We start from the raw sequence: 26157 nt of genomic DNA on the forward strand, positions 1-26157 counted from the left end.
AGACATGGAAGCAGCCTAAGTGTCCATCGACAAAAGAATGGATAAAGAAGATGTGGTACATCTATACAATGGAATATTACTCAGCCATTAAAAAGAATGAAATAATGCCATTTGCAGCAACATGGATGGACCCAGATATTATCATACTGAGTGAAGTAAGTCAGAGAAAGAGAAATATTGTATGATAGTGCCTATAGTGCAACCTAAAAAAATGATACAAATGAACTTATTTATAAAACAGAAATAGGCTTACAGGACGAACTATGGTTACCTGCGGGGAGAAGGTTGGGGAGGAGGGATAGTTAGGGAGTTTGGGCTTGACATGTACACACCGCTATATTTAAAATGGATAACCAACAAGGACCTACTGTATAGCACAGGGAACTCTGTTTAAGAGTCTATAATAACCTAACTGGGAAAAGAATTTGAAAAAGAATAAAACAAAACCAAAAACAACCCCCCCCAGAACGAAACAAACCAAAAGACGTTGTGAGTTGGATTGCATTCAGCAGAGGCTCAGTCCCATGAACCACTTTTAGTAGCAACTTGCCCACTCTTCAAGAGGAAACCAAATGCAAAGTAACTGTATTTTTTATTTCTATTAACAACAAAAGGCTTCCATAATTTTACATCTCATTGCTTTTAAGAGCACATATATTACAAATAAAGAAACTCCACAAACTTTAAAGATTAGTATTTATCAACATTTTTGTACACATACACAAATATTTTAATATAATGGTATCTGAAATGTTATTCATATAATTTTAGCACTGTCATAAGTATTAACTAAAAAGTTTTTTAAATTTGGTAAAAACCATATATTTTACAGTCTTCTATTTACATCTGAAATATGCTCAAATGTTAAAAAACATTCACTTTGACCTTTAAAATATGTGTACGAGGACTGGGTATTGAACATAATGTAACCGACAGCAAACTTACAGTCGGCTTTTGAGCTACACATTCATTGGAATTTCAAAGCAAATATTCAGCTTGGCTTGATCGACGCTGCTCAAAGAAAAAAGATATAAGAAATGTGCAAATCTGGAGGCGGGCAAAATTCTCAAGCTAGCGAGGTAAAAACAAAAAAATATGAACACCATAAAAACTTCAAATAAATTAAATGTATCTTTCTCTTCCCCGAGATTAGCTGCAAATTCAGAGTTCTCCTGGAGGCGTGTCTGACGTTGCAGACTCTTCCTCAAACTTCTGCACTGGGTGAGACAGAAAGGGTGGGCAGAGAGGGAGCCGCCTTGCTAATTACTCGAGTGCAAGTTTGCTCCACTCCTCGCTTTGATGGGTCGTCCTGGTACGTAATCTTGGGACAGGACAAAACATATGTGACAAAACAAAACGATGACAGAGAAGTCTGTGTTAATATCTCCAAACACAAAATTAAACCCAGAACAGTGCTTTTAAAAAAATTCCCTACAGGAAATCTGCTAATGTTGAAAAATGCACTTATCAAAGCAGATCTGAAGAATTTTTTCCCCAGCCCATGTCTCAGCCATCTTGACCAGATTTAAAGTAGCTTTCTGATACTCTTCAACTATCAGATATATATCTTTAAATGTCTGAATGAACCTTATGAATGTGTTTGAGTAGTTCTGGAGTTTTATTTTATTTGCAAAGTTTGTAAACTCTATGGTCAAAATCTGCCCCCAAAGGGAAACAGCTGAAGCCTCATTTAAACGTTTGCATTAATGGAACTATAATACAAGGAAAAAAATCTACCTTGACCTGATTTTACTTTTGAAAATAATGTTAATACGCCTAAATCATACTTCCCTGTCAGATCTGTTCAAATAATATGTGAACAAAATAACAATCACAGAAACCCCAGGCACCTCTAAAATCTCTGTGCAGAAGAGACTTAATGAATATTTAAAATTCTTGGTTATGACAATTTCCCCACTAACTTCCTGCATTACTATGCTTTAGCTCTACTACTCTTCTGGGATGGAATGGTCGCTCTGTCCCCGCCAAGCACCTGGCATCCATGTATCCTATACTACCAGTAAGTTCTCCTTTTGATCAATGTCTCAAGTTCTGCTTAAATAAATTGGCAAATAATGTATCAAAAGAAATTCTAAAAGCAACATGCCTTTGGATCTCACCTGCTTGGCACTGTAACAGAGTAGATGTGTTCCTTTCCCTGTATTTTATATTTGATATCCATTACCAGCGTTGACTTCACTATGCTGTCATCCTTCTAAATGTTGAAACAGACTCTGAATCAGCATCTTACGCTTCATCCAATAGTTACATGTATTACTTTGGCCTCCATCAAAGGAGGCTTTTATGGATTTTGGCTGTTTATTAAATAGTGCGGCATTCTGACTGCCTGTAAAGGTGATTACTGCCTGCCTGTCACTTTAGCAGCTGAAGCGGCTCCATCTCCACATCTCCATTTTACACACTAGCATCCACTTAATGCTCCATCTCTCTCCTTATACTGAAGGTTCTTTTACTAAGTAGTGGCTTCAGTCTTAGCCTTTTAACTAAGACTTTTCTGGACACTCTTGGAGTGAATTGCATAATCAATTCTATTTCTGTTTTTCTATTTCTATGTTTGTCTATCCATTCTAACGCTGTTTCTATGTTTTAAAAGTTTTATGGTAGAATTTCTCTCTTCTACATATTCTGTTTCCAGAATATGTGGATGAGTATCTAGGTATGTAAAGGTATTCATACATTAAAGATTATGGTTCATTCATGCACTACAGGATTATGCTAAAATTTGACTACCCTTACCTCTGCTAGAGTTCAAACCCAAACATTATGCTCAAATGCTTTATTAAAAAGTTGAGAAAAGAAGCAAACACATTTTGTTTGTTATAAATCTGAACTGAGAAAAATACCCAGTTTTAAAAAATACTCTGGACTTTAAGGACAAAACACTTATCAATGGTTGTCATGAAAATAGCTTATTTTGCTATAGATGACTTAGAGTTTTGCTATGGTTAATTTAAATTTATGATTGATAATCATCAATTAAATAGTTAATTTAGAATATCCTCTACAGAGTTAGAAGTTAATATTTTGTCCTCATTTTAATCTAAGGTGGAAATGTGGAATGGCCACATAATAGAGTAAATCGTTTTTAAGGAAAACTTTTTTTTTTTAGGATATCGTGAATGTTGTAGTCATTGTCCCATACATAGAAACCTATGTGACAAATCCCCATAGAAGCTCAGGACCAGGAGAAAGTTTGTCTTTCCTGCCAACAGATCTATTTCTTTTACTAAATAACAGGACCTGTGTAATGCATAAGTTTATTTTCTTTGCATCAGCTTCTAGAAAGCACAGAGTCAAATTTTGCTTTGCTTTGCAAAGGTTTTCTGGAAAAGAAATTATTTTTCTCTCCTCTTAATCACCTGGTCCTTGTCTTTGTACTGTTGTTTTAGCACTTGGAGGTATAATGAATCTTTGTTTTGGATACAAATGAGCTCAAATGTATTTCAGAAGTTGACAGAATATACATCTTCCTTTTAAAAGCTAAGTTATTAACTTTAGCTTTTTCATTTTAGTAGGCTTTTTAATTTTCATATTGACCTACCTTGAAATAGAAATAAAGTTGTTCTAATTAAGTAAACATCTAGAGAACACTAGTCACTATGGAGGCGCCTGGGAAAAATGAAGAGGTAGACCAGAAGGCCACAAAGGACAGAGTAGACATAAGGAAAGAAAAACATACCGCTTTTGCTTACAGTACTGAGGGAAATACTAGACACAGAGGAACAGAAGCTGTATAAACATGGACCGTGACAGAGCTGCCAGGAAAAAAAGAGAAAAGCATTTTTGCCCAAAGTTTCAAAGTCAGATGCAATTTACAGTTGGAAACAAGCATTTCTTTACCACCTATTCCATCTTTCAGATCCACTGTTTGTTCTTTTTGTTTCATTCTCTGATTTATGATTTCCCCATGCTGTTAAGGCATTGCTCCTGAGTATTTAATTCCCATTACCCCTGAAAAATTCCAAACCAGTACTTCCACTTGGAATCCTATCCAGGGAGATAGTTTTCTTTGCAGCATAAGTCAATTAACCATTTCTTTCTCTAACTGCTATGGAGAATTTAAAATGCCGGTAGAAGGAGATGGAAAAGAAGAAAAAGGAATACATGGGAAATGCAATTAGAATAAAAGATGCATATGACACATTTCATGTTTTGTTATAGTGCTAGGCCATTTAAGGAAAGGAAAGGGAACTGATATTTAGTGAATGGCTACTGTGCATGAAGCACTATTGGGAGGTTAACTCAAGTTCTCCCCCTCAGTTGTTCTGGAAAGAACACATCTAACTCCTTGCGGGGACCATGGGTGATGAGATGTCCAGGTAGAGTGTGAGGGTTGACGGATGCTGGGAAGTGGGCCAAAAAAAAGCAGAACTTGGCTTTCGGTGGCTTGATTCGCAGTATCCCCCAAAGTACTGTGATTATTGAATGTCCACATTTTGTGCACAGTCTTACAGAACATACTGAATACATGTCAGAAATCATGGATGACTTGCTTGTGGGGTGGGGGGTTGACTTTTATCCCACTTCTGCATATTTTTCAGAGGCAGCCTTGACCATTAAAAGCCCAGGACCCTAGTCCCGGTGTTCTTCCTGAGTATGATGCAGAGACCCCTAGTGGCACAACTGTGGAACTCCACATCCCAGCCTGGGGATTGTGAGGTCCTGAATCAGGGGGGTTGGGAGTGGCAGCAAACTCTAGCTGGAATGCCACCAATGTTCTTGGTGTGTAACAGGCATCATGTGTTCTAGAAAACCAACACACATTGTTTGGATAAACATCTCTGAAAACTGTGGACAGCAACTGGGTTCTCATCTTTTCCTACAGCTTTTTCTCCAACCTGATCCCTCTCCTTTGAGATAGGGGATGTTGTGCATGGGGGAGAGAACAGCTCAGCAACGTGGTGTTCATGAAAGTACAGGGATTTCAGCAGCAGGAGAACAAAGAGACTCTTTCCGGTCCTTCTGGCACTGGGGATAAGATGGGCACTTTCCATGAATGGACCGCTCGGCTGCCCCAGGGAAAGCCTCACCTGCTCATTCATGATTGCTGAGAGTTCGCTGAGCATGTCCTTATAATGGGACCTCAGTTCCTCCTGGTACTCCAGCTGGTCCTCCTTGATGAGGCGCTCATTCACATCCAGGGCCTGCCCACACGCATCTGCAAATTGCCTTTAGTGACAGCAATAAGCAAATTAGCAGCCAGACAAAGTGGCAACTCAAAGTCAGGCTGCTGATATACTCAGCCACGGAGAAGAGGGTCGGTCAGGTGGCTTCCTGGGGCATTCATTCCTGATTCCCTGTCTGAAGGGATTCAAGGAAGAACAGCCCAACAAAGAAAATCTTACCTGAAGATTGCCTTCAAAAGCTTTACTTGGTTGTCAGGGTATTTCTTTGCATTGCTTTCTTCAAGAAAAGCCCGTGCGTAGGCCATCGGCCCGGCATTAACCTATTGGGGAGAAGAGAATTGGCTGAGGATGGTCCCGCCTCCTCCGTGGAGCCTTCTCCAAGGCTGGAAGGAGTAGCACCCATCATGTGGCCCTCAATTCTCTCACATTGCTTTGTAGTCTACTAATTTGTTATCTGTCTTATCTGCTGTCTCTCAACTGGTCAATGAGCTACTAAAAGGAGGCATCTGAATTCCATACTTCCTTGCCATCCTTCTCCAACTTCAGTCATGTGTGCGCCATGTCACATTTTGCCACATCCTCATTCTGTTGGCACTGTTATTTTCTTAATAACCTTGAAAATTAGACTCACCTTGATTTACTTAAATAAATTTAACATCTGTGAAATCAAATGTTTGCCGTGCTAGTTTTTTCCCTACAAACATTCAAGCAAACACATAGCTATTACTAGACATTTCACAGGGGTCGTGATCTAGGCATCGCCCTGGGAATCACTGCTTTATTGCATCTCTCTCGAAAGTCCGGCTAAGATTGTGGTCCAAAAGGGGCTTTTAAGGTTTGCTGAATGAAGGCACAGTGCCAAGTCCTATTGACGCTCACAGGCATGTGTAGGCTCTCATTAGTGAAGGAGTCTGCATTCTTCAGGGCTTACAGTCTTTGCATGTGACTGTGGGGCTTGGAAGGGATAAGGTGAAAGAAGAAGGAAGCCAGTGCTGTATCTGAGGCATCTTCAGATGGCTTTGCTGACCAGGTATTGACAGTGTGGTAGAGTGAGTACAGAATGCTTCCCTTTGTGTCTCCAGATGCAACTCCACCTTCCTCTGCTATGTGCTGAGGGAAGCTGTCCCGTTTGGAGTATAACAATGGTTCTTTTACCTTCTGGCTTTTAAAAATGTATTATTATTATTATTGTGAGTCAGCCATGGGATACAGACAAGAGGTGGGTGGGGAAGAGGAGAGCCAGATCGTATCAGGATCAAGAGTACTGAGTTTTCCTTTTGCCTCAGGCTCCCGCATAGCTCTGTGTGGCACTGTTACTGGCTTGCCTTTATTTGAAATTGTAATACTTTGTTCAATATGGATTTTTGAAGTTATTTTTGATTTTTAAAAATATTGCATTAAAATATAATTTTATCTTGGTTACTGAGTGTTTTTTTTGGCTCACGGGCCCAGCCGCTCCACAGCATGTGGGATCCTCCCGGACCAGGGAACAAACCCGTGTTTCCTGCATCAGCAGGCGGACTCTCAACCACTGCGCCACCAGGGAAGCCCAGTTATTGTTTTGATGCTCCCTTACTTTTGTGCCCAAAGAAAATGCCTCACTCGCCTCACCCTAGTCTCAGTCCTGTCAGGGCTTATTTAGGTCCGGGGCTTCTTCCTTGCAATCCCCCAGCACAGACCATGTCTATCTGTCTGTCTGTCTATCATCAGCTGGCTCTCCTCGCCTCTCTCTCTGCTTCCACTAACTCTTCTCTCCCCTGAGTCTTCAGGTCTGGGGAGGGTGACAGCCCCTCGCTCTTTCGCCCCGGTGCCTGCCCTCTTTGGTTTTCCTAAATACTGCTTGTACTTTTTTCAAAGAGCCATTTGTTACGTTTTCCTCAGTCACCCACCGTGAGCAGGCCCTCTGCTTCCTCTTCAGACCCTGGCAGTCAGATAAATACTGACGCACATTTTATGAACCAATAAACATTTTAAAAAGTTTTGTTTTTGAACAGTTTTATAAGGCTCTTCATGACAGAGACTTACAAGAGAGTCACGCTTACTCATTCCCTAATTCTTTGTTAGAATTTAGAATATAGAATACAGTGTATGCAGAGCAGATGGGAAAGGGAAGTTGAGGAAGAAGAAATTTTACTTCAGCTAAACCTAAGAAAGGCTTATCTCTAGTTGTCTGGCACCATCAACGTGTATTCACAAGGAATACATTTTAAAGACTCAGATACAGGTGTTGAACGGTATCGCAAATAGAAAAATGTCTCTTATACCCTTTGTCAAAAAATTTCAAGGGGCGTTTTGTACCAGGTTCCACTGGCCATGAGTATCTCAGCTCCGGGCGATGCTTACCTTCACGCTGACACTTCCTTGGAGTTTGAGCTGTAGTCTGATCATGTCCACTTCTTCCATCGTGCAAAGCTGATTAAGCTCGGAAACTTTCTTGGACATCTCATCAATCGCCACTTCAATGGGATTCAGTTCTGTGCTCGATTGGCTGATGACCTGTATCCTCTTCTTCACGTAGGGGAACAAGTGACTCGCTGCGCAAAAGCAATACAAGAGCATTTCAAGGTCGAAGGTTAGCGAAGAGTCAAGGGTTCTTTTGAAAAGACGATCCTGTGTCTTTTCTTTGCGCACAGACCATTCCATCCTGCATGTTTTCTGTGCATGTGAGTTATTTTTTTCTCCTATGTTCCACTCTTTCATATACCTCTTAGGAGCCCAGCTACTTTCCCCTGGCACGTTCTTCCACGCTTCACTAGCCAACATGTCCTCATTGCCAAGGCTGGACTAGACCTACAGAGTCTCTAAACGCTGAAAAGATGATAGCTTCCACCGCAACTTGTAATTCAAATAAAAACGACATTAAATCACAATCAAGACTGCTTCAATAGATACTGAATAGCATATATTATAATTGCTTTGTTCTAGTTTTTTTTTTTTTTAATTAAGAAAGTTCTGGAACAGTTTACTGAAGGTGAATGTTTTCCCATAGTTTGGATATGGCTGCTACCCACGTATCTACCGCAGAATCTAGGACTGCTCACCTTTGAAGATGGCTTGGGTCTCCTTCATTCAGATGCCCGCGCTCATTTTTTCCCTCGGCCTGCCCTAAGTCCCCCTCTGCTGGGTTCCCATTTCATTTCTCCTGCTGGGCTCACCTGAAATTCTTGTTTTACTTGGCTCCTTCTCCTACCAGATGCGGAGCGCCTCGAAGACGAGAGTTGTGTTTTATTTATCTGAATTGTCAGAACAATGCCCGACACCTACAGGCACTTATCGAATGTTTGTGGAATGAAAGAAAGACCAACTCAGAGGATGGATCTAGACAGTACTGGAAGGGAGGCTGGAGGAAAATGCTCTGCATCCATTTCACAGATGATGAAGCTGAATCCCACAGTGGTTTAGAATCTTGCCCCAAAGCACACACTTCCGAGGGTGGCTAAGTCTGCAGTCACTGGGCGGGAGTTTCAGGCAGAGGGGAGAGGAAAGCTCAGAGCGCCTTTCCCAAGACACCAGGACCTTCACCACTGTACGGTCTAAAGGGAAGAGGTGGCTAAAGTGACCCTGTGATAGTTTCTGTTTGGGTTGACTTGTCAGGGGTCTCTGTCTTGAAAGACAATAAAGAAACGCTCCTGGCAAACCTTTCCAAGTCAGCACATTTTGGGTGCCTGTCTGCGAGATCGAAGTGCCTTGATTTCCGCGAATCGGGCCTAAGCGAGGGCCCCGCGTGGGAGCGCGTGCTCGGGGGCCAGCACCTACTTGTCAGGACTGTCCTCCGCTTGCACTGCTCGTCCACGCCACCGTGCTTCTTGCCTGACGGCGTGAAGGGCGTCTCAAAGACGAAGCGGTTGATGTTGTGGTGCATTTCGAAGTCTGTCTTCCGATCCTCTATTTCCTTTTCCTCAAAGAATGGCGTGACATAGGTCACCTGGATGTAGGCGTATTTGGGGTCCAAATCCTTGGGGTTTACCTGTTTCAACACATTACGGGCAGAGAAAGAGCGGTGAGCCGTGAAGTGCTCCTGGAAGAAAGGTGGGGAACCCTATGTCCCCCCAGCTTGGCATCCTGAGCTGCCCCTCTCGGAGAAGAAAGGCCCATCACATCATGTGAGAGCTGGGTGAACGGACAGCCCAGAAAGAGTAGCTGGCTGGACTGTGGTCAAACAGCCAGGTGCTGGCAGAGGCAGGAGACAGCCAGCTTGCCAAGTAGCTGGGGCTCTGAAACATAAGTACTTGGCTATGACGTACTATTTAACCTTTTATTTTCTTTCTCTTCTCTACTGAATATCTTCACCTTTGTCTTGAATCAAGCTTGTTGAGAGTGGAAATATCTCTCTCTGTTCCTCTACGATTCAGTCGTGTACCTAGATTGGGACCATAGGCTGTGGGCTTGTAATGTGAAAGGAGGTTCCTGGTCTGTTTAGCAGATTAACTGATTACCTATCACACGACTGCAAATATTTTTATTTTCGATTTCTCGAATTCCTTCTCTAATCTGCAATAAGTCATTCTGTATAATTTTGAAAACTAACTCTGCTTTGGTGAATAGGCTTGACAAATAGCAAGGAAGCCAGGCTGGGGGTCCTCCCCAAAGCCAGGCAATGGCTCTTGCTTTCCTTCAAGGTGGAAGAGATGAGCCTCAGCCTCTTTCCTAATGATTCCTTGAAGAATTTTCAGACTTCTTCCAACTTTCTCCATCCGTTCACCCATCCACTGTTTATCCAATTCCAGAGATTGGAGGAGGCTCATGAATTTATTTGTAATGCTGCAAATAATGGCACTGTAAGATGGGTGTAACTGTAACCATTTCACAGATTAAAAAATGGAGACTCAGAGTGACCACCCAACTTCTCCAAGCTGGATTGCCAGCTGATAAGTGGTAGCATGTTGTTCTGACACCAAAATTGGCACTTCTCTCACGGCTAGGAATTGTTTCTACTTCCCATGTAGGAGGGCGACCAGGACCGCGGTTCTAGCTCTGTCCCTCTTTATGGGGAAGGGGTTTGTACCTTTCAAGCTAAGAATGATGAACACATTTTAACAATTTCTGTCCAGATCCAGCAAATCTAATCTCATGCCCAGACCCCTCCAAATACTAGCTTTACAGAAGAGGAAAAGGAAAAAAAGACCTTTTTGGGGCCTAATAGAGATCAATACAGTTGGATGCAAACCAGCTTTTCTAGCTCCACCTCTGCCACACTCTTCTATACAATCTGTGTTTCAAAGACTTGCCGTTCTCTAAACACATCTCCCCCTTGAATTCCTCCTGTCACTGCATGTGCTGGCTCTTAGAACGCTTCCAGCAAACACCTTCTCACCCTACAATCCCCAGCTCAAACATCACGCCCTCTGTGAAGCATCGCCCAACCAAGAATGAGCTGTTCAGGGAGCCCCCAGCCCCAAGCTTTCCCTGTATGACTTGGAGGAAAGCTCCTCCAGGAAGACCTTCATGGCTGAATAAATATTTTTTTGCTCTTTCCTCCCAGTCCACCATGGGGCCCAATTACTTTAACCCTTTGGTTGCTACTCAGATGCGAACAACCTATGGGAGCGATGGAGGGTTCAGTAAGTTGTTTCTAAGATTACCTAAAAGTTACTCAGATAAACATGTACAAGGTTTTTGACGCCCCCCTCCCCAATCACCAATCCAACAACCAATAAACAACCGAAACGCCCAAAATCGTTTACGTAGTTTACTTTGCATAGTCAGGCAGAAATTTAAAACATTAATGAATGTAGTTGAGAGAGAAAAAAAAATGAAGTCAGTTCTTTGCATTTGCTTGAATATTGATGTTCCCCTACCTTATTGGAGTCTTGGATTATCTTCACATTGTCTGCTCCGAATTTATCTGCGTAGAGCTTGAGCAGTCTTTGGGAAATCTCAGAGAGACCTGTCAGCTTAGGCTCTTTATAAATATACTCTTTACCTTCTTCTTCTTCAAAGAAACCCTATGGAAGACATACAGTGAACCGCCAAGTTTATTAGAGAACTCCAACCGCAAGTAAGGAGCAAAACAAAAAACATTTACTTAAATATTATAGCCAGTATTTTGGTTGTCATCCAAGCCATAGATTAGTACCCTACAAAATTCAAATTCAGGGAAAAATCAAGTGAAGGAAACAAAATATCATGTTAGAATCAGTCATTAATGTAAATACTGCCTAGTCAGGCCAAAGAGCCCCATGAAGCAACTTACACTTATTTTTTCTCTATTAGAAGAAATCATTGGTAATAGCTGCTTGCATATATTTTAGGGGAAGAATGCCCTCATGTGGTAGTATGGTGTAGAACACAAAGTCTGGAGTATTTTTTTGGTATTTTTCAACGGTATTTTTCAAAGAGCAGTATCATTTTTAAGAAAGTCTTGGAAACCAGGATAGGAAATATTAATGCTATAGGGCAGGTAAAGGTATCTAAATGGGATGATATGCCTCCCACATCATCTTAGATGAAAAGCCGTAACAAATTACATGCGCTATGCTCACGAGTACTGTTACTTTTAATATTTCATCAGGGGTCTGATGCAACTTGGCTATGTGCAATTTTGTCCTTCAATTTACTTTACTAATAGATCCCTTACGTTCTTGCAAAGCTAGACCTTATGAGTGAGGGTAGTAAAGTAACCATGTTATCATTTTTATGTCATAGGAGCAAGTAGGTTTTAACCTCTGTTAATTTATTTATCTGGTTTGAAACAGGGGAAAGGGAAGATTCCATTGAGGATAATTGAGGCAATCTTTATAATTCTTTCTCACTGAAGAGACACAGAGGCATTTTTTCTTTTGGAATAAATGTGACCTCAGAATATTGGCGTAAGTCTGCAGTTTAAGAACCCAAGTGTCTCTGGTATCTTCTGACTGCAGAGTTTACCTTAAGGAAATGACTTCTGAGGGCTGAGTGAAGATACTGAAGGTCATAAAAAAATCTTACATATATATTTTTAAAAATCATTTTTGGCTATTAAAAACCTACTCATTATGTGTAAAAAAAAAACATGGGTAAAATGTTCCAGTGCTGTTTTGTTTTGTTTTTTTTTTCATGGCTAATGTGAGGCAATCTAAGAATAATGATTACAGCTCACATCTGTACGGTTCTTTATACTTGTAAAGCACTTTCATCCAGGTCTGCCCATCAGGAACAGTATACTTTGTATAATAATTGGGCTATAACTGAAGACAAGGAATAAGGCACATTCACCAGCACAGTTCTTGTTCAGCAGGTAATTGCTTGTTTCCTTGTGTTTCCCTAATTGACTTCGGGCTTTTTAAAGGCAGGAAAGTATCTTGTTCAGCACTGCATGTCCAGTGTTTAACATAGTGCCTGGTCTCTAGAGAGACATCACTGTACATTAGTTGAATGAATAAACAGATGAATAAGATAGCTCTCAGAGGGCTACATCTTAAAAGGATATATTTGTACCAAGTATAACTGGAAAAGATTCCATTGCTTTTAATACAGATGTTTTTATTGAACAAATTTCTTTGAGACATGTTCAAGACCAACACAGTTGATTATGAGTACCTTGCGTCCAAACTGCTAAAACAGTGATGTATGATGCTAAAAACATGAAAATCTCCCCTTATCATTCTTCCAGACTTTGTAGGGGTAGTGAGGTCTGGCCCTATCCCCACATGACTTCCAGCCTGCTAGGTTTTTTCTGTTGCTGTCTGTATGGAGTTTTGTCTGATTCAAGGTCAGAGGTTAGTGGCTCATATTGACAGGTTGACACAAAAGAGAACGAAGACTTCTGAGGCCATCAACCAGAATCCCCACAGGGCAATAGCTGAAGCAACATTTACAACTTCCATTTCAACGAGAAAAAATGTCTCCAAGTTCCAGGAAAAGATTTTCTCATCATGGTGTGAAAACTAGCACAAAGATACTTTCACTGTGAATTCTTTCCCCTAACAAATTTCTGAATCCAGAGTTAGCAGAAAAGGAGTGGTGAGAGCAGTATTTTACTGTCATTACTATGACCCTTGTGGCTTTGGTCACGACCTGTGACTCCTTTCATCCTTACTCCTTGGTCTGGAGGATGGGAAATATACAGACTTAGACTTAGGAGACCCTGAGGACAGTGTCCGGGACACAAAAGGCCATTGGTGAGTGTTAGCTATAATGAGGAGAATGGTAGTGATGACAATCATAAAGGAAAAAACTGTCAGTAAAGTAATCTGAGTTCTGGCTAATATGCAGGGAAACAGCTTAACTGAGTTTTGAGTGCTTACAAATACACACCTTTGGGTTCTCTTGGGAACTACGCTTTTTCTTATTGTAAAAGGACTATTGATGATTATTTTGATATTTTGGTAAGTGATTGATCAGAAAGAATCATGATTAGAATTAATTTATTTACAGAACATGGAGCTATAGACCTATTGAGATTATTTTATAAAATGAATATAAAGGAGCTGGTGTAGCAGAATACAGTACTTAACCCCTTAACAGGGATTGTGTAAGAGCTTTTGGAGCCAGAGAAATGGAGGCTCTGAAAATGGCTGGGATGTGAGCTTATCTTTTATCCAGGGAAATCAAAGCAAAGCCCAGGGAGGCACAGGACACTATCTCAAGGAAGCCTAATGCTCTGTCCGTGAAATAATTGATTTATAAATAGGGACACAAGGTGATGAAAACCTAGGGGCAGTTTCTCTTTTGCTTTTGCCTCAAAGTGATGAGAAGACTGCATTTCAAGGCAACAGGAAATGTGACTTCTGAATTTTCCATAGTTCGATTTTTTTAATGTCATTTTACAAGGCAACAAACGCCCTGATCTGCCATGGTTACGGAACAGCACGTATCCTAGTTAAACAAGGACTTTGAGTCAGTAGTTAACATGCATGGATTATGAAGCTTTTAGGCAACAGATTATGATAAAAATGTACTTCAATAAACCGACAACGAAAATTATTGACTCCTTCTTAGATGTTTTTGCAGGTACTTCAGAATCTTGAAATAGCTCTGGATCATTATTGGGATGTCAAATGTAAGTGCCCCTGCTATTATATTCCACCGATTCAACGTTCACAAAGGAATGCATCCAAAGAGGAATCTAGTGTATAAAAGATGGGTCAGAAAATCACAATAAGCTAAATGTTAGGAAAAGGAAAACTTCACAGATGCAGAGAAATGGTTTCATACAAATATGAACCCAATTATTAGTGTGTATATATATATATATATATATATATATATATATATATATATATATGTAAATCAGTGACTTTCATATAGGAGGGGAGCCAGAAGGGTGTATCACACCCCAACATGGAGATGATGATGATGGCTGTACACAATACACAGGCATCTTCCCTCCTACTCCCAATCCCTTTTCTATCAAGATTCTCACGTGCATCTACACCCACGTAGGCATGATTGAGAATCATGGAATTTACATCCTTTGATGAACAGAATAAAATTCCCCCAGGCTTTTCACTCAGTTCATTCCAGGGCCATCTGATGTTTTTAAGTTATTCAATGAGCATTCACTTGCGTACTTTCATGCTAAATACCAGAGCCTAAGGATTTCATTGATTACAGTTGATGTTTGATCACTACTGGTGGTTCATTACTCTGGAAATGAATACTTCAGGGACACTTTGAGGGGGTGTTTTATATAGGCTGCTCTGTGTAAAATTTCCATAGTCAATGATGCCAGGTGTTGCATTAGAGAATTCATGCTATGCAAGACTTGCGTTTTTATTAAAGTTTTCAACTTGTTTTCCAGGGTCTGGCTCATGCAAACATAATATTAACTACTCTAGTCAGTACTATAAAGTGAAAGCACTAGTCCACGGGGGACACTAAAATATTTACACAAAGGCCTTTGTGGAGGCAAAGAGCCGACTGCATGTTATATTACCATAATCTTCCGAATATGATTGCGAGACATCAATTCGGATATTAAAAGGTGAGTTTTACAAGGACATAAGGTACCATCATGAAAAAAAATCATTTCTGACCATGGAGATTATGCTAATGAAATAGTCAAGATTTTTTCAGATCTTTAGAACCTGCATTCTGCACACATTTGGGGGGATGTGCAAATCTCTTTGCTATTTCTTTATCATCAAATATAAAGTGATGTGTGCTGTCTGCTCCCGTTGAATACAACAGTTCACCCTCTCCGTCTGGTGTCTTGGGACAGGTATTTGAATATCATTTGAACAATGATGACAGGCTCTAAATGGCTGTTTATCAGCATGACCTCTATTAGTTCTCCTTGTTCAAAGGAAGCTGGGGTTTGAGTTTACAGAGCACCACGCTTAGGCATGTCCTCAGGTCTGCAGATTTAACAGGACACTTTGCCTTTTAAGCTCAGGTTGGACTTTTAAATAAAAGACAATTGAGAATACTGGCAGCATTAAAAACAAAAAGTCAGGTGCACGGTCAGCACACTTTATTGAGGAATCTGCAAAAAGAACAAAGTTAGGTCATTGGAAAGTAGCTCTCCCCCATCCTTCCCTATTGCCCACCTCCCCCGTTCTGTTTAATAGAGGGGTTTCCAAGTATTCTTTTAGTAGGTGAGTTCAGGACACATGACCCCAAATTTACAAATGAAGGTAGAAAATACTGATATAGTATGGATGGGGGAAAGGGATTTTAAAGAATTACAAAAAAGTATGTTATTGGTCAGAGAAGCAGAGCTGACTGTGGATGTGTGGATATTGAAAGAATTTGCTTTTCCAGCTTCCTCAGCAATAATTACACTGAACCACATGAAGTTGCCATCTTTGTCAGTAAAAAAAAAGGTTGATTATGGGCAATTTCATATGGTTCAAGATAACACAGAGAAAATTCTGTGTCACAGAGCTCTAGGTCTTGGCATGTTACTGCCCCTCAGCTCATCCTCTAAAATTCTTACACGGCTTCTTTTTGCATCTCAGGAGACTTAACCTGATTCACAGGGTAAAGGTTTAATTCACTGTTCATCATTTATGTTGGGAATTAATACCATCACTTTCGAGAATGCTCAGAGCTCACCACCAAAGAGAGAGAGAGCCCTGTTTCTCCACGATACTCATTTGGAAAAGGGCAGGGTCCTTTCAGGACCCCGGGAAGGTGCCCACCAATGGCCACCACTATAACTTTTGAGATTCCGCCTACCATGTTCTTCTTAATCAGCTGCAACTCTGGTGGCCTGAACTGAGCAGGCAAATTCCAATACTGAGCCTACTACTGTCCATATATTTCAAATATGTGGTGCGCAAATTTATCTGTGTGTGTGTGTGTGTGTGTGTGTGTGTGTGTGTGTGTAGGTTTTCAGACTACACCGACCTTTGTGCAGAAAGATATTATATATGAAAAATAAAGGATACATTTTTGTAATTCAGATAAATGGAATAAACACAATTTAGTCCCAGAAATGCAGGATGACTCCAAAATGAATGGAAACAGGATGATCTCACCTATCTCAAATGTTCATTTGCACAAAAAAGTTAAGGTTCAGTAAAACCATAGGGAGGGAAGTGTGAGGCTTATTAGAGCATGCAAGTGGAGAGAGAGAGAGAACTTACCACAGCCTGGAACAATCAAGACCAAAAGAAGAAAAGAGTAAACATCTGCATTAAAATCTCATTGGGAAGGAGCATGATCGTTTCGTTTCCACCTGTTTAGTAACCAGTATCTTAGATGTTGGTTGGAGAAACCATCAGGTAGGCAATCTGCTTTTCCTGACCAGACTATTAATGGCAACTCATCACTTTTTCATTAGAAAGATCACCTGAAGCGTTGTGAAGTCAAATCTAGGTTTGCTGAACGTACGTCCTGTGAGCTACATCCATGCTGCTCAGCTAGCCTGTGGCCATTCCCAGGAAACCCTTGCCTTTCCCTTACTATCCCTCAGCTCCCACATTCCCTTCCTGATGAGGTGTTCTGCCATTTTTCTTGCTAATGTTACACTGAGGTCAAGAGTTATTTATTTTCTGTTTATCGCTGACGTGCAAGATACCATTTCCTTTTCTCTCTCCTCCTCTCCTGCAGATTCTCACGTTTCTATCTCCCCAATATACACTATCACTTCAGATAGGTCAGATTCTTTTCCAGGGAACCCCCAAATGTGTACATTTAGCTTCTTTTTGTAGACTGTCTCCACAGTCCTGGTGCGCCTGTGCAGTGGGGGAAATCTGGGTTGGATTAACGTGTTTATGGTAAGTGGCTGCCCAGTGACATCTTCCTTTCCAGGGAGAGAGCAGCTGTCTTTATTAATTCAGACATTAGTTTTTAAGCTGCCTTTGCTGATTAGAGGACAATATATATTTTCCAAAAGACTTCAATATATATTTTCCAAAAGACTTCAGTGGGAAGTGATCTAGAATGACTATGCTGGATTTGACATGTTTGTTTGCAGCCTTAAAAGATTCTGAGGAGAACAAGAAGCCAAGTGAAACTGTGCCTTGAATGAGGGGAGAAAAAAAAGGAAATGAGAGAGCTGAGAGTCATTACCACTGTGAAAATAAAAGAATGGAATGATTTTCTATGAAAGTAATAGTCTGAAATATGGCTGCTGAAATATACTAGTGTTATAAGCCTGCCTGGATGGTGACTGAGTTTATCCCTCTGAAAGCACTACTCAGAGACATTCCTAATTAATATATAAGTTCACTTTGCTTTTAAGACAATGCTATTGCTCGCTAATATTTTCAGTCTTGTTCATTGTTCATGCAGTAAGCTGAGAAAGATCACTTTGAAATTATATTGACCTGCAATATAAGAAACAAAACAACCAGATTATGCTCTGCTTAGAAGCAGTGATGGTTTGAAAGTAGGAGAAAAGAAAATGCATGATTTTAAAGTCAAAATTCATGGCTTTGATATGGCAGAGCCCCTAGGAATTCTTTATTTCCTGGAATGTTATGGATTTCATTGCCAAAAATATATTCATTTAGACTTCATTTTCAAATATGATGCAAACCTATAATTAGACATTTTGGGGGGAACTGGAGGAGGAGGGTGTTGAAGAAGTGCCCTCTTTCTCCAAGAAATTCGAAATCACTGTTTTACCTCAGTCTGTATTAAGACCCATGGAGGTCTCTGCTCATTTTTTTCTTAATTTAGTATGTTCCTTTGGCCAAACTTATAGACCCTCACACTCAGAGAAACACTCAAATATACCTAGACACGTCCCCACCTCCACCTCCACCCCCTCAATCCTTTGGCACATGTAGTTAGATGTCTTGTAAAGAATGAAGAACAGCAACCAACCACTTAACAGAACTTAGAGGCCATGCTGCTTGTAGGAAACTTACCTGCCCATAAAATGCCACACGATAGTAGCGACCAAAGAGCCGCTTCTCTGAATTCACCACCTCTGCAACTTTCAGATACGACCGATGAATGTCGTAGTAGAGATCTGATAATTTCTGAAACCAGAAGTGAAGGGTTTCGTGAAGATGATGCTGACATCAAAAATAGGGAGTTTCTACTTGGAAATTGTAAGTAATTCTCCAACGTAACGAAGGATATTTGAACTAACTCCTGGGTTTAGAACACCTACTTTGAAGTCTCTCTGCTTCTCAAAGACCGCAATGATGGGTTTGTTGACATCAGCGATGAGCTCATATCTCTCAGACTTCCACAGGAACTCCACACACAGGTACAGCTGCTCCACCAGGATATTCTGCAATTCCGCAAACGGAAATGAGATTTTTACACAGTGAAGATTGTGGCTCATCCCTGAAACTGGCTTTCAAAACTGTTGAACGGTCAGTTTTTTTCATAGTGGGATTTCTGCATTCCCTATCTTTGCAAATGGCAGTTACATCAATCCTGGGAGGGATGGTGGTGTCTTCTTGCAGTCTTCGCTTTCCTTATTAGTGCCTCAAACTTGCTAATTTAAATCTATGACAAGTATTCAGATCTGTGTGGTTTTTCCTTCCATTCCTACAGTCACTGGCTTAGATCAAACCCCCGTTTTTTCATTCCCAGATCCCTGGAGTAGCCTTCAAGCTCATGTTTTCCCTCGCCAATTGGTCCTATTGGTCCTATGTGTTACTCCCCAGTAATCTTTGTTTCTAAAACATAAACCTGACCATGAGCTTGCCACTGCCCTAAACCTTTGGAGGCACTCCAGTGGCTATGAACTGCTGTCCAAACTCTCTAGCATGACATTGAAGGAGCTCCAGAATCAGGCACCAACCTCCTTGTCCGTGCCACTCTCTTTCAGCACCTTGGCATTGACTTGACACTTTGGCTATACCGGACTGTACCACACCCTTCTTAGAATACTTTACAATTCCCACACTTTTGCCTGTGAAGTTGCTGCTACTCCTATAAGAACCTTATTTTCTTATTTGACACCTTCAAGTCCTATCAAACGTCAGGACAGTGCAAAAGTCTGCAGAGCTGGGATTATGCCTTATTATTTTTGTCTTCCCAAATACATTTGCTTCACTATCTTTGTCTCAATGCCTCCCATATACTAGTAGTTTAATAAATGTTCACCTGAATCAAATTATATACTCTCTAAAGCAAGTGGATAATATTGCTGGAATGTTTTCAGTGTTTTTTAAGAAAAGATTTTAAACATTATTTGAAATAGTTCATATAAATACATAATTGCATTTGCTATTCATTTTCAATGTACATGAAATTAATGTACAGCCATATGTAAAATTTCATTAAAATCTACCCCAGATTTTTTTCTGTATCATTTTTAAAGTCTATGTAATGTTATGAATAAAAAATTAGCTTATGAAATATTTTACTTACTTGAGGAGGGGAGCTCTATTTTCTTCACCTGTATTATTGCTAAGTAATTCCAGGTAGAGAGCTTCGTTTGAAAAATAATCGGGGTTTGCATACCAGAAGGTTTTCTGCAGAAACTAGTGTGATTTTCTGTTCAAGTCTATTTGTTAATAAATTTTCTAAGCCATTAAATAAAGTTGTGACCAGCTCAACAAATTTTCAGCATCCCTTACCACATTTACCAAAGGACTAAAGATTTTATATTTTGTAGAAGAGCTGATTGTATGTATTTGGCTCCATCTTAGAGAAGTAAAATTTAGTTTAAATTTTCATTGAAAATTACGCTTTATCAATGGAATCTGATATCTATTAATCTTAGTTTAATTTTAGCCTGCATTTTATTTTGCCTAAGTCATGTTATACAATAACTTTATTTGATTTCTGAATAAGATTTTCTCCCCCCTATTTAGCTTAATGTTACAATTCAATGCATCTTTTTACTCAATTACTGTACACTCAATCATTTTGGTCTAACCTCATTGTATGGTGTGTCTTGCATTCCTGAATCTTCTTTCATTGCCCCTTCTTCTTTAATATTTGGTGTAATGCTCAGAAAAGCTGGCCAGCCCATAGAGAACATGCCTTGAGAGGACAAAGCAAAATGTATCATTATTTGAGACAAATCCTGCTTGGATTAGACAGTGCCTTTCTTCATGATGTGACACGTGATGGTTATAAAGCTCACACACTCAATGAGATGGTTAGATTATGACTGTTGATAAATACTCTCTTCTAGGCAACCAATCTTCCCCTTTTTATAATTTATTTTTATCATTTTCAGGTGACCTGTTTTCTATAACGAACTGGCATGGGATTATGGACAGAGCACAGGCTTGCAGACTGATGTAGCTCCAATGTTCTGGTTTAATTAAACTTTTAGAGTCTGCATCCCTCATTTGTTAAACCAGAGACGTTGATATCTATCTCAAAGGATGTCGAAAGGATTCAAAGTATTAGTATTTGAGAAAACACCTGATATCATCAGTGCATTGTAAAGACAATACTCAATACTTACTAACTTTCACTCTTTTGCATTATCTAGCAAACATCTCACATTTTCTTAGCCTCTTGGCCACCAAGCCTAAAAAGATCTGGCTCTGCAGATGCATATGAAAACAGGTGATAATGGGTAATGTGCTAAACAAGGGATCAGATCAGAACGTTGGGGGAGTATCAGAGGTTAAGAGCACAGTCTGGAGGGATAGACCAGCCCTTGAACTTCAGCCCCATTACAAGCTAACAAGGGAGTCTGTGGCAGGTTGCTTAACTTCTTTAGGTTTTCTCACTTGTAAACATGAGGTGATAACAGCACCTACCTCAGACTCCTTATTGGCGACTAATGGAGATATTGCCAGTACAGAGCTTAGTGCAGTGGCTGCCCTGGAGCAAGTGCTTTTTAAGTTATAATTAATACTTTTATAGATATTTCCATTTTTAATCATCAGATCGTTGGCTGTGTAACTAACTTATCCCCCCCAAACATGCTAGAAATGACGATAATAATGATTGCAATCGAATCCTTGCATTAAAAATTCTACTTTCCTACTTTTTATTAATATTTTTCTTTGGTAACTAAACACATTAACTATATGAGCATTGACTGGAGCAGGAGAAGTCATGACATACTTCTTGTGGGATGATGATGATTGTTAGTACAACTGAGGAAGCCATGTTTTCTGGAGTCATCTCAATTCACCTATACAGTCATCCCTCAGTATCCGCAGGGGACTGATTCCAGGACCTCCACAGATATCAGATATCAAATTCCACAAATGTTCAAGTTCTTTATATAAAATGGCATAGTACAATTGGTCCTCCATATCCATGGGTTCTCACTGATGGAGCGACTGGTTGAATCTGCAGATCTGGAACCCCCAGATATGGAGGTTTGACTGCATTCTTATCATGTGTGCATTGTAGTGAAGGGACAGTTTACTTCTTTGACTCAGAAACATCATAACCTACAAGTACATTGAGGACTTCAAATATATGCCAATGAGCTTTGGATATATGCCAATGAATACAAATATCTGCTAATGCATCATAAATAATCACCTTCCTTAATTCAAAGTTTACAAAACAAATACAGCTGACCCTTAAACAACATGGTTTGAACAACATGAGTCCACTCACATGCAGATTTTTTTCAATAAGTATGCATGCAGCACTGCACAGTCTGTGGTTGGTCGAATTCGTGGATGTGGATATGGAGGGCCGACTGTAAAGTTACACGTGAGTTGTTCAACTGGCAGGGTCACCGCCCCTAACCGCCTTGTTGTCTAAGGGTCAACTGTATATATGTTTCTCAATGGGTATGTTATTCCAATATCACCACTGGTCTAAAAGTATTTAGATTTTTTTGAATATTAAAGATCCACACAACATTTGGGGCTATAAGTTTCCACAACTTCTCAAACTGACAGCTCGCTTTATCTGGTTTCTCCAATTTTGTTTCAGTTAGAATATAAAATAGTTTTTAGAAAACTGTATGGTATCTGATTATGAAAAAAATTAGATGGGGAGGAAGGGCATGTTAAATACAACAATGATGGTTTTGATGACTTGCCTATAAAAATAAGGCTAGGTAGGAAGTGTGGAACTGAGCAGGAAGATCCCTGACTTTTATTGTGGACATAAGCCATAAAGCCAGGTCTGGTCCCTTCTCCAAGGCCCTCAAACAAGTGAGCTCACTGTCTCAGAATTCAGTCTGGTCATTTGGTTCAAATATCTTATTTGCAAAATCCGCTGAAACTCTTTAGGAAATAAATACATATTTAAAAGAATAAGGGACCAATTATGTTTCCAAAATATTGTAACCAAAGTCCTTTTCTCTTTTGTTTAGGTGTTTTAATCTTAACATCTAAAGATCTGTTTCTGTTGTTCATACAGTGAGTTTTCTACTGCATTTTGGAAGTTAAGATAGTGATGTGAAATAGACCGCGGTTCATAAACTCTGGGTTTGAACAAACTTTTGCAAGGTTACATTGACAATTTTTTTTTAAACAAAGAGTAATTCTTTAGTTATTGTTAGAAAAATCTCTATCAGATGTTAAAAATGGAATATTTTTAATTGAAGGAAAACCATACTGTAAATTATTATATGTTATAAATTGTAAGAATCAGTGTATGCTTTACAAAAAGAAAATGGAGCCTGTTGATTATAAGTGTAGTCCTGCATATACACTATATTTATATGTCTCTCTTTCTGCACCCCTTATTTTGAAAAAACTGTTGTATTACATTTCAACAGTTGAATGGATTTCTCTTGCAATTTAAAACAATTCATCCATTACAGAATAAAATCCCGAAGACAGACTACCATGCAAGTTGGCAGTAAAACATGGCCATAATATTGGATAAGATGCAGTTCTGTTTGCTGAGAACTCTTTAGGTCTCTAAACTTCATAAAAGTTTGGACGGATGGAATTTCTGAATGGTAGAAAATCTGGGTTTTTACGGAGTTAAGTTATGTAGGTCTGAGATAGCTTTTGCTTCTAGGAATACGTTTAAGAGTTTCGCTGGAGCAAAATTGAAGCAGTGACTTGGTTTTCTCGGCACCATTCCCTAGGGATAAAGGAGCCCAGTTAGATCACTCACTTCCTCCACTGGGAGTTGTTAGTAATAGGTTGCTATCACGGGGGTGGATATCCTCCGGGAGCAAGGATGGTGTGCAAATCTTTTCCATTTTCCAGTAACCTATGGTAGTGCAAGATGAGGTTAGGACATTGTCACATGTTTATGTTAATTCAAGCTTATGTTAACCAATGAAGCTTTCTCATTTGGAACTAAGAAGCGGACCAGTAAGCCTGGTTGTACATAAAATAAACATGATAATGGCATGGAAGAGAGAGTTAAAACTTAAAAGTACAGCATAATTAGAAATATCTGTGAAAATTAACATTGCTTAATAAAACAAAATTAATAAATAAATTTTAAGTTAGGTTTCAACATGTTGATTTCTGGACTTTCTCCCCTCACAAGGTTGTCTTACCCCTTCTTTTTAGGTATTCCGCGATGAGGGCAGCTATATGAATGTAACACATAGCAGCCTGTAAGCAAAAAAAGAAAACAGTTTGAGAGGAAGATTTTACGATTTATCGAATACTGTAGATTTTACTATCTATCTTATTAGGACTAATCCAAGGTGAGTCAGTATTCCAAGTCAGAATATGTAGAGAAATCCTTTTCATGGTAGAAGCGGAAATAAGAATCAACTAGATTTCCAAAAAGTTCACCATCAAGCATAAAATGCCTATTTGGGAATTTTTTTGGTTTGTTTTTCTTGATGTAGTTTACAGGTTGGTGAATTTGCTGGCCTGAAAAATTTTCCCATAGAATTATCTTCTTTCCTTAATATCTATGTCTCCCCTCTCTCTCTCTAAATAGCACCTGGAAGTAAAAATAAGCCGTCTTCTTACTTTTTTCTACTTCCAGTAATGCCCCCCTTAGAATTTCTATTGTCTCTAAAATGGTAGCCACACAAGGCGGCACTTGATAAAATAGTGTGACCTAATGTATCATGTGTGCTTTCCTCAACCAGATTATTTGAGCGACATTTTTTTGTTCTGTAAAATCTCCTGCAAAGCCCTCGAACACTGCTGAACAGAGTAGACCCTGACTTGTTGAAGAGTTCAAATGACTTCCACTTTGCCTTTTGAACTTTTATGGAGAAACTCCTCCATTTTCAGGGCAGTCCAAAGGAACTGGAGCTGCTCACTTTTGTCCTCACCAAACTGCTACCAAGTGAGGCCTCTGGTCAGATCTACTTCCATCCCAGAGTCCTTCATATGTATTTAGAAGGACTTCAGTTTTCCTATGCAAATTCACCTCTTCCCAAAGAGGGCACAATCCTGGGAATACAGTAAAGCAGAACTTCCCCACTTGGTGTCTGGAAGCCACTTGGGTGCTGTGAATTGCTGCACATAAATCCTCCCAGTGTTTAAACAGACATTAAAAAGTTACTTATTGTGATACACCATATTAACAAATTGAAGGAGAAAAACCACATGATCATCTCCATAGATGCAGAGAAAGCTTTTGACAAAATTCAACACCCATTTATGATAAAAACCCTCCAGAAAGTAGGCATAGAGGGAACTTACCTCAACATAATAAAGGCCATATATGACAAACCCACACCAACATTGTTTTCAATGGTGAAAAACTGAAACTATTTCCACTAAGATCAGAAACAAGACAAGGTTGCCCACTCTTACCACTATTATTCAACATAGTTTTGGGAGTTTTAGCCACAGCAATCAGAGAAGAAAAAGAAATAAAAGGAATCCAAATTGGAAAAGAAGAAGTAAAGCTGTCACTGTTTGCAGATGACATGATACTATCCATAAAGAGTCCTAAAGATGCTACCAGAAAACTACTAGAGCTAATCAATGAATTTGGTAAAGTAGCAGGATACAAAATTAATGCACAGAAATCTCTTGCGTTCCTATACACTAATGATGAAAAATCTGAAAGAGAAATTAAGGAAACACTCCCATTTACCATTGCAACAATGGTAACAAGAATAAAATATCTAGGAATAAACCTGCCTAAGGAGACAAAAGACCTGTACTCAGAAAACTTTAAGACACTGATGAAAGAAATTAAAGATGATACAAATAGATGGAGAGATATACCATGTTTTTGGATTGGAAGAATCAACATTGTGAAAATGACTATACTACCCAAAGCAATCTACAAACTCAACACAATCCCTATCAAACTTCCACTGGCATTTTTCACAGAACTAGAACAAAAAAATTCACAATTTGTATGGAAACACAAAAGACCCCGAATAGCCAAAGCAATCTTGAGAAAGAAAAATGGAGCTAGAGGAATCAGGCTCCTGGACTTCAGACTATACTACAAAGCTACAGTCATCAAGACAGTATGACACTGGCACAAAACCAGAAATATAGATCAATGGAACAGGATACAAAGCCCAGAGATAAACCCACACACATATGGTCATCTTATCTTTGATAAAGGAGGCAAGAATATACAATGGAGAAACGACAGCCTCTTCAATAATTGGTGCTGGGAAAACTGGACAGCTGCATGTAAAAGAATGAAATTAGAACACTCCCTAACACCATACACAAAAATAAACTCAAAATGGATTAAAGACCTAAATGTAAGGCCAGACACTATCAAACTCTTAGAGGAAAACATAGGCAGAACACTCAATGACATAAATCACAGCAAGATCCTTTTTGACCCAATTACTAGAGAAATAGAAATAAAAGCAAAAATAAACAAATGGGACCTAAGG

At 39.5% G+C, this 26157-nt stretch overlaps 1 protein-coding gene across 13 annotated transcripts in view; it reads right to left on the minus strand.

Annotated features, from left to right (window-relative positions):
- Positions 1-574: 574 nt before the first annotated feature.
- The window catches only part of DOCK10 (dedicator of cytokinesis 10), a 281208-nt gene continuing 255625 nt past the window's right edge, over positions 575-26157 (minus strand). For 5 of the 13 annotated variants that reach the window (XM_067026998.1, XM_067027001.1, XM_067026997.1 and 2 more), the window contains 12 exons: positions 23878-23935; positions 23484-23582; positions 20362-20468; positions 18637-18759; positions 18389-18502; positions 10946-11092; positions 8904-9114; positions 7491-7681; positions 5367-5467; positions 5052-5190; positions 3701-3776; positions 575-1321 (listed from right to left, as the gene is read on the minus strand). In XM_067026998.1, the coding sequence (XP_066883099.1) occupies positions 1260-1321; positions 3701-3776; positions 5052-5190; positions 5367-5467; positions 7491-7681; positions 8904-9114; positions 10946-11092; positions 18389-18502; positions 18637-18759; positions 20362-20468; positions 23484-23582; positions 23878-23935 (1428 nt within the window). In that variant the 3' untranslated portion in view covers positions 575-1259. Of the gene's footprint in view, positions 1322-3700; positions 3777-5051; positions 5191-5366; positions 5468-7490; positions 7682-8903; positions 9115-10945; positions 11093-16548; positions 16664-18388; positions 18503-18636; positions 18760-20361; positions 20469-23483; positions 23583-23877; positions 23936-26157 lie in introns of those variants that run through there. The other 8 variants (XM_059052008.2, XM_067026999.1, XM_067026996.1 and 5 more) reach the window with 3 other exon arrangements.

This window comes from Kogia breviceps, chromosome 2 (genome assembly GCF_026419965.1).
Source record: "Kogia breviceps isolate mKogBre1 chromosome 2, mKogBre1 haplotype 1, whole genome shotgun sequence".
NCBI classification, from domain to species: domain Eukaryota; kingdom Metazoa; phylum Chordata; class Mammalia; order Artiodactyla; family Physeteridae; genus Kogia; species Kogia breviceps.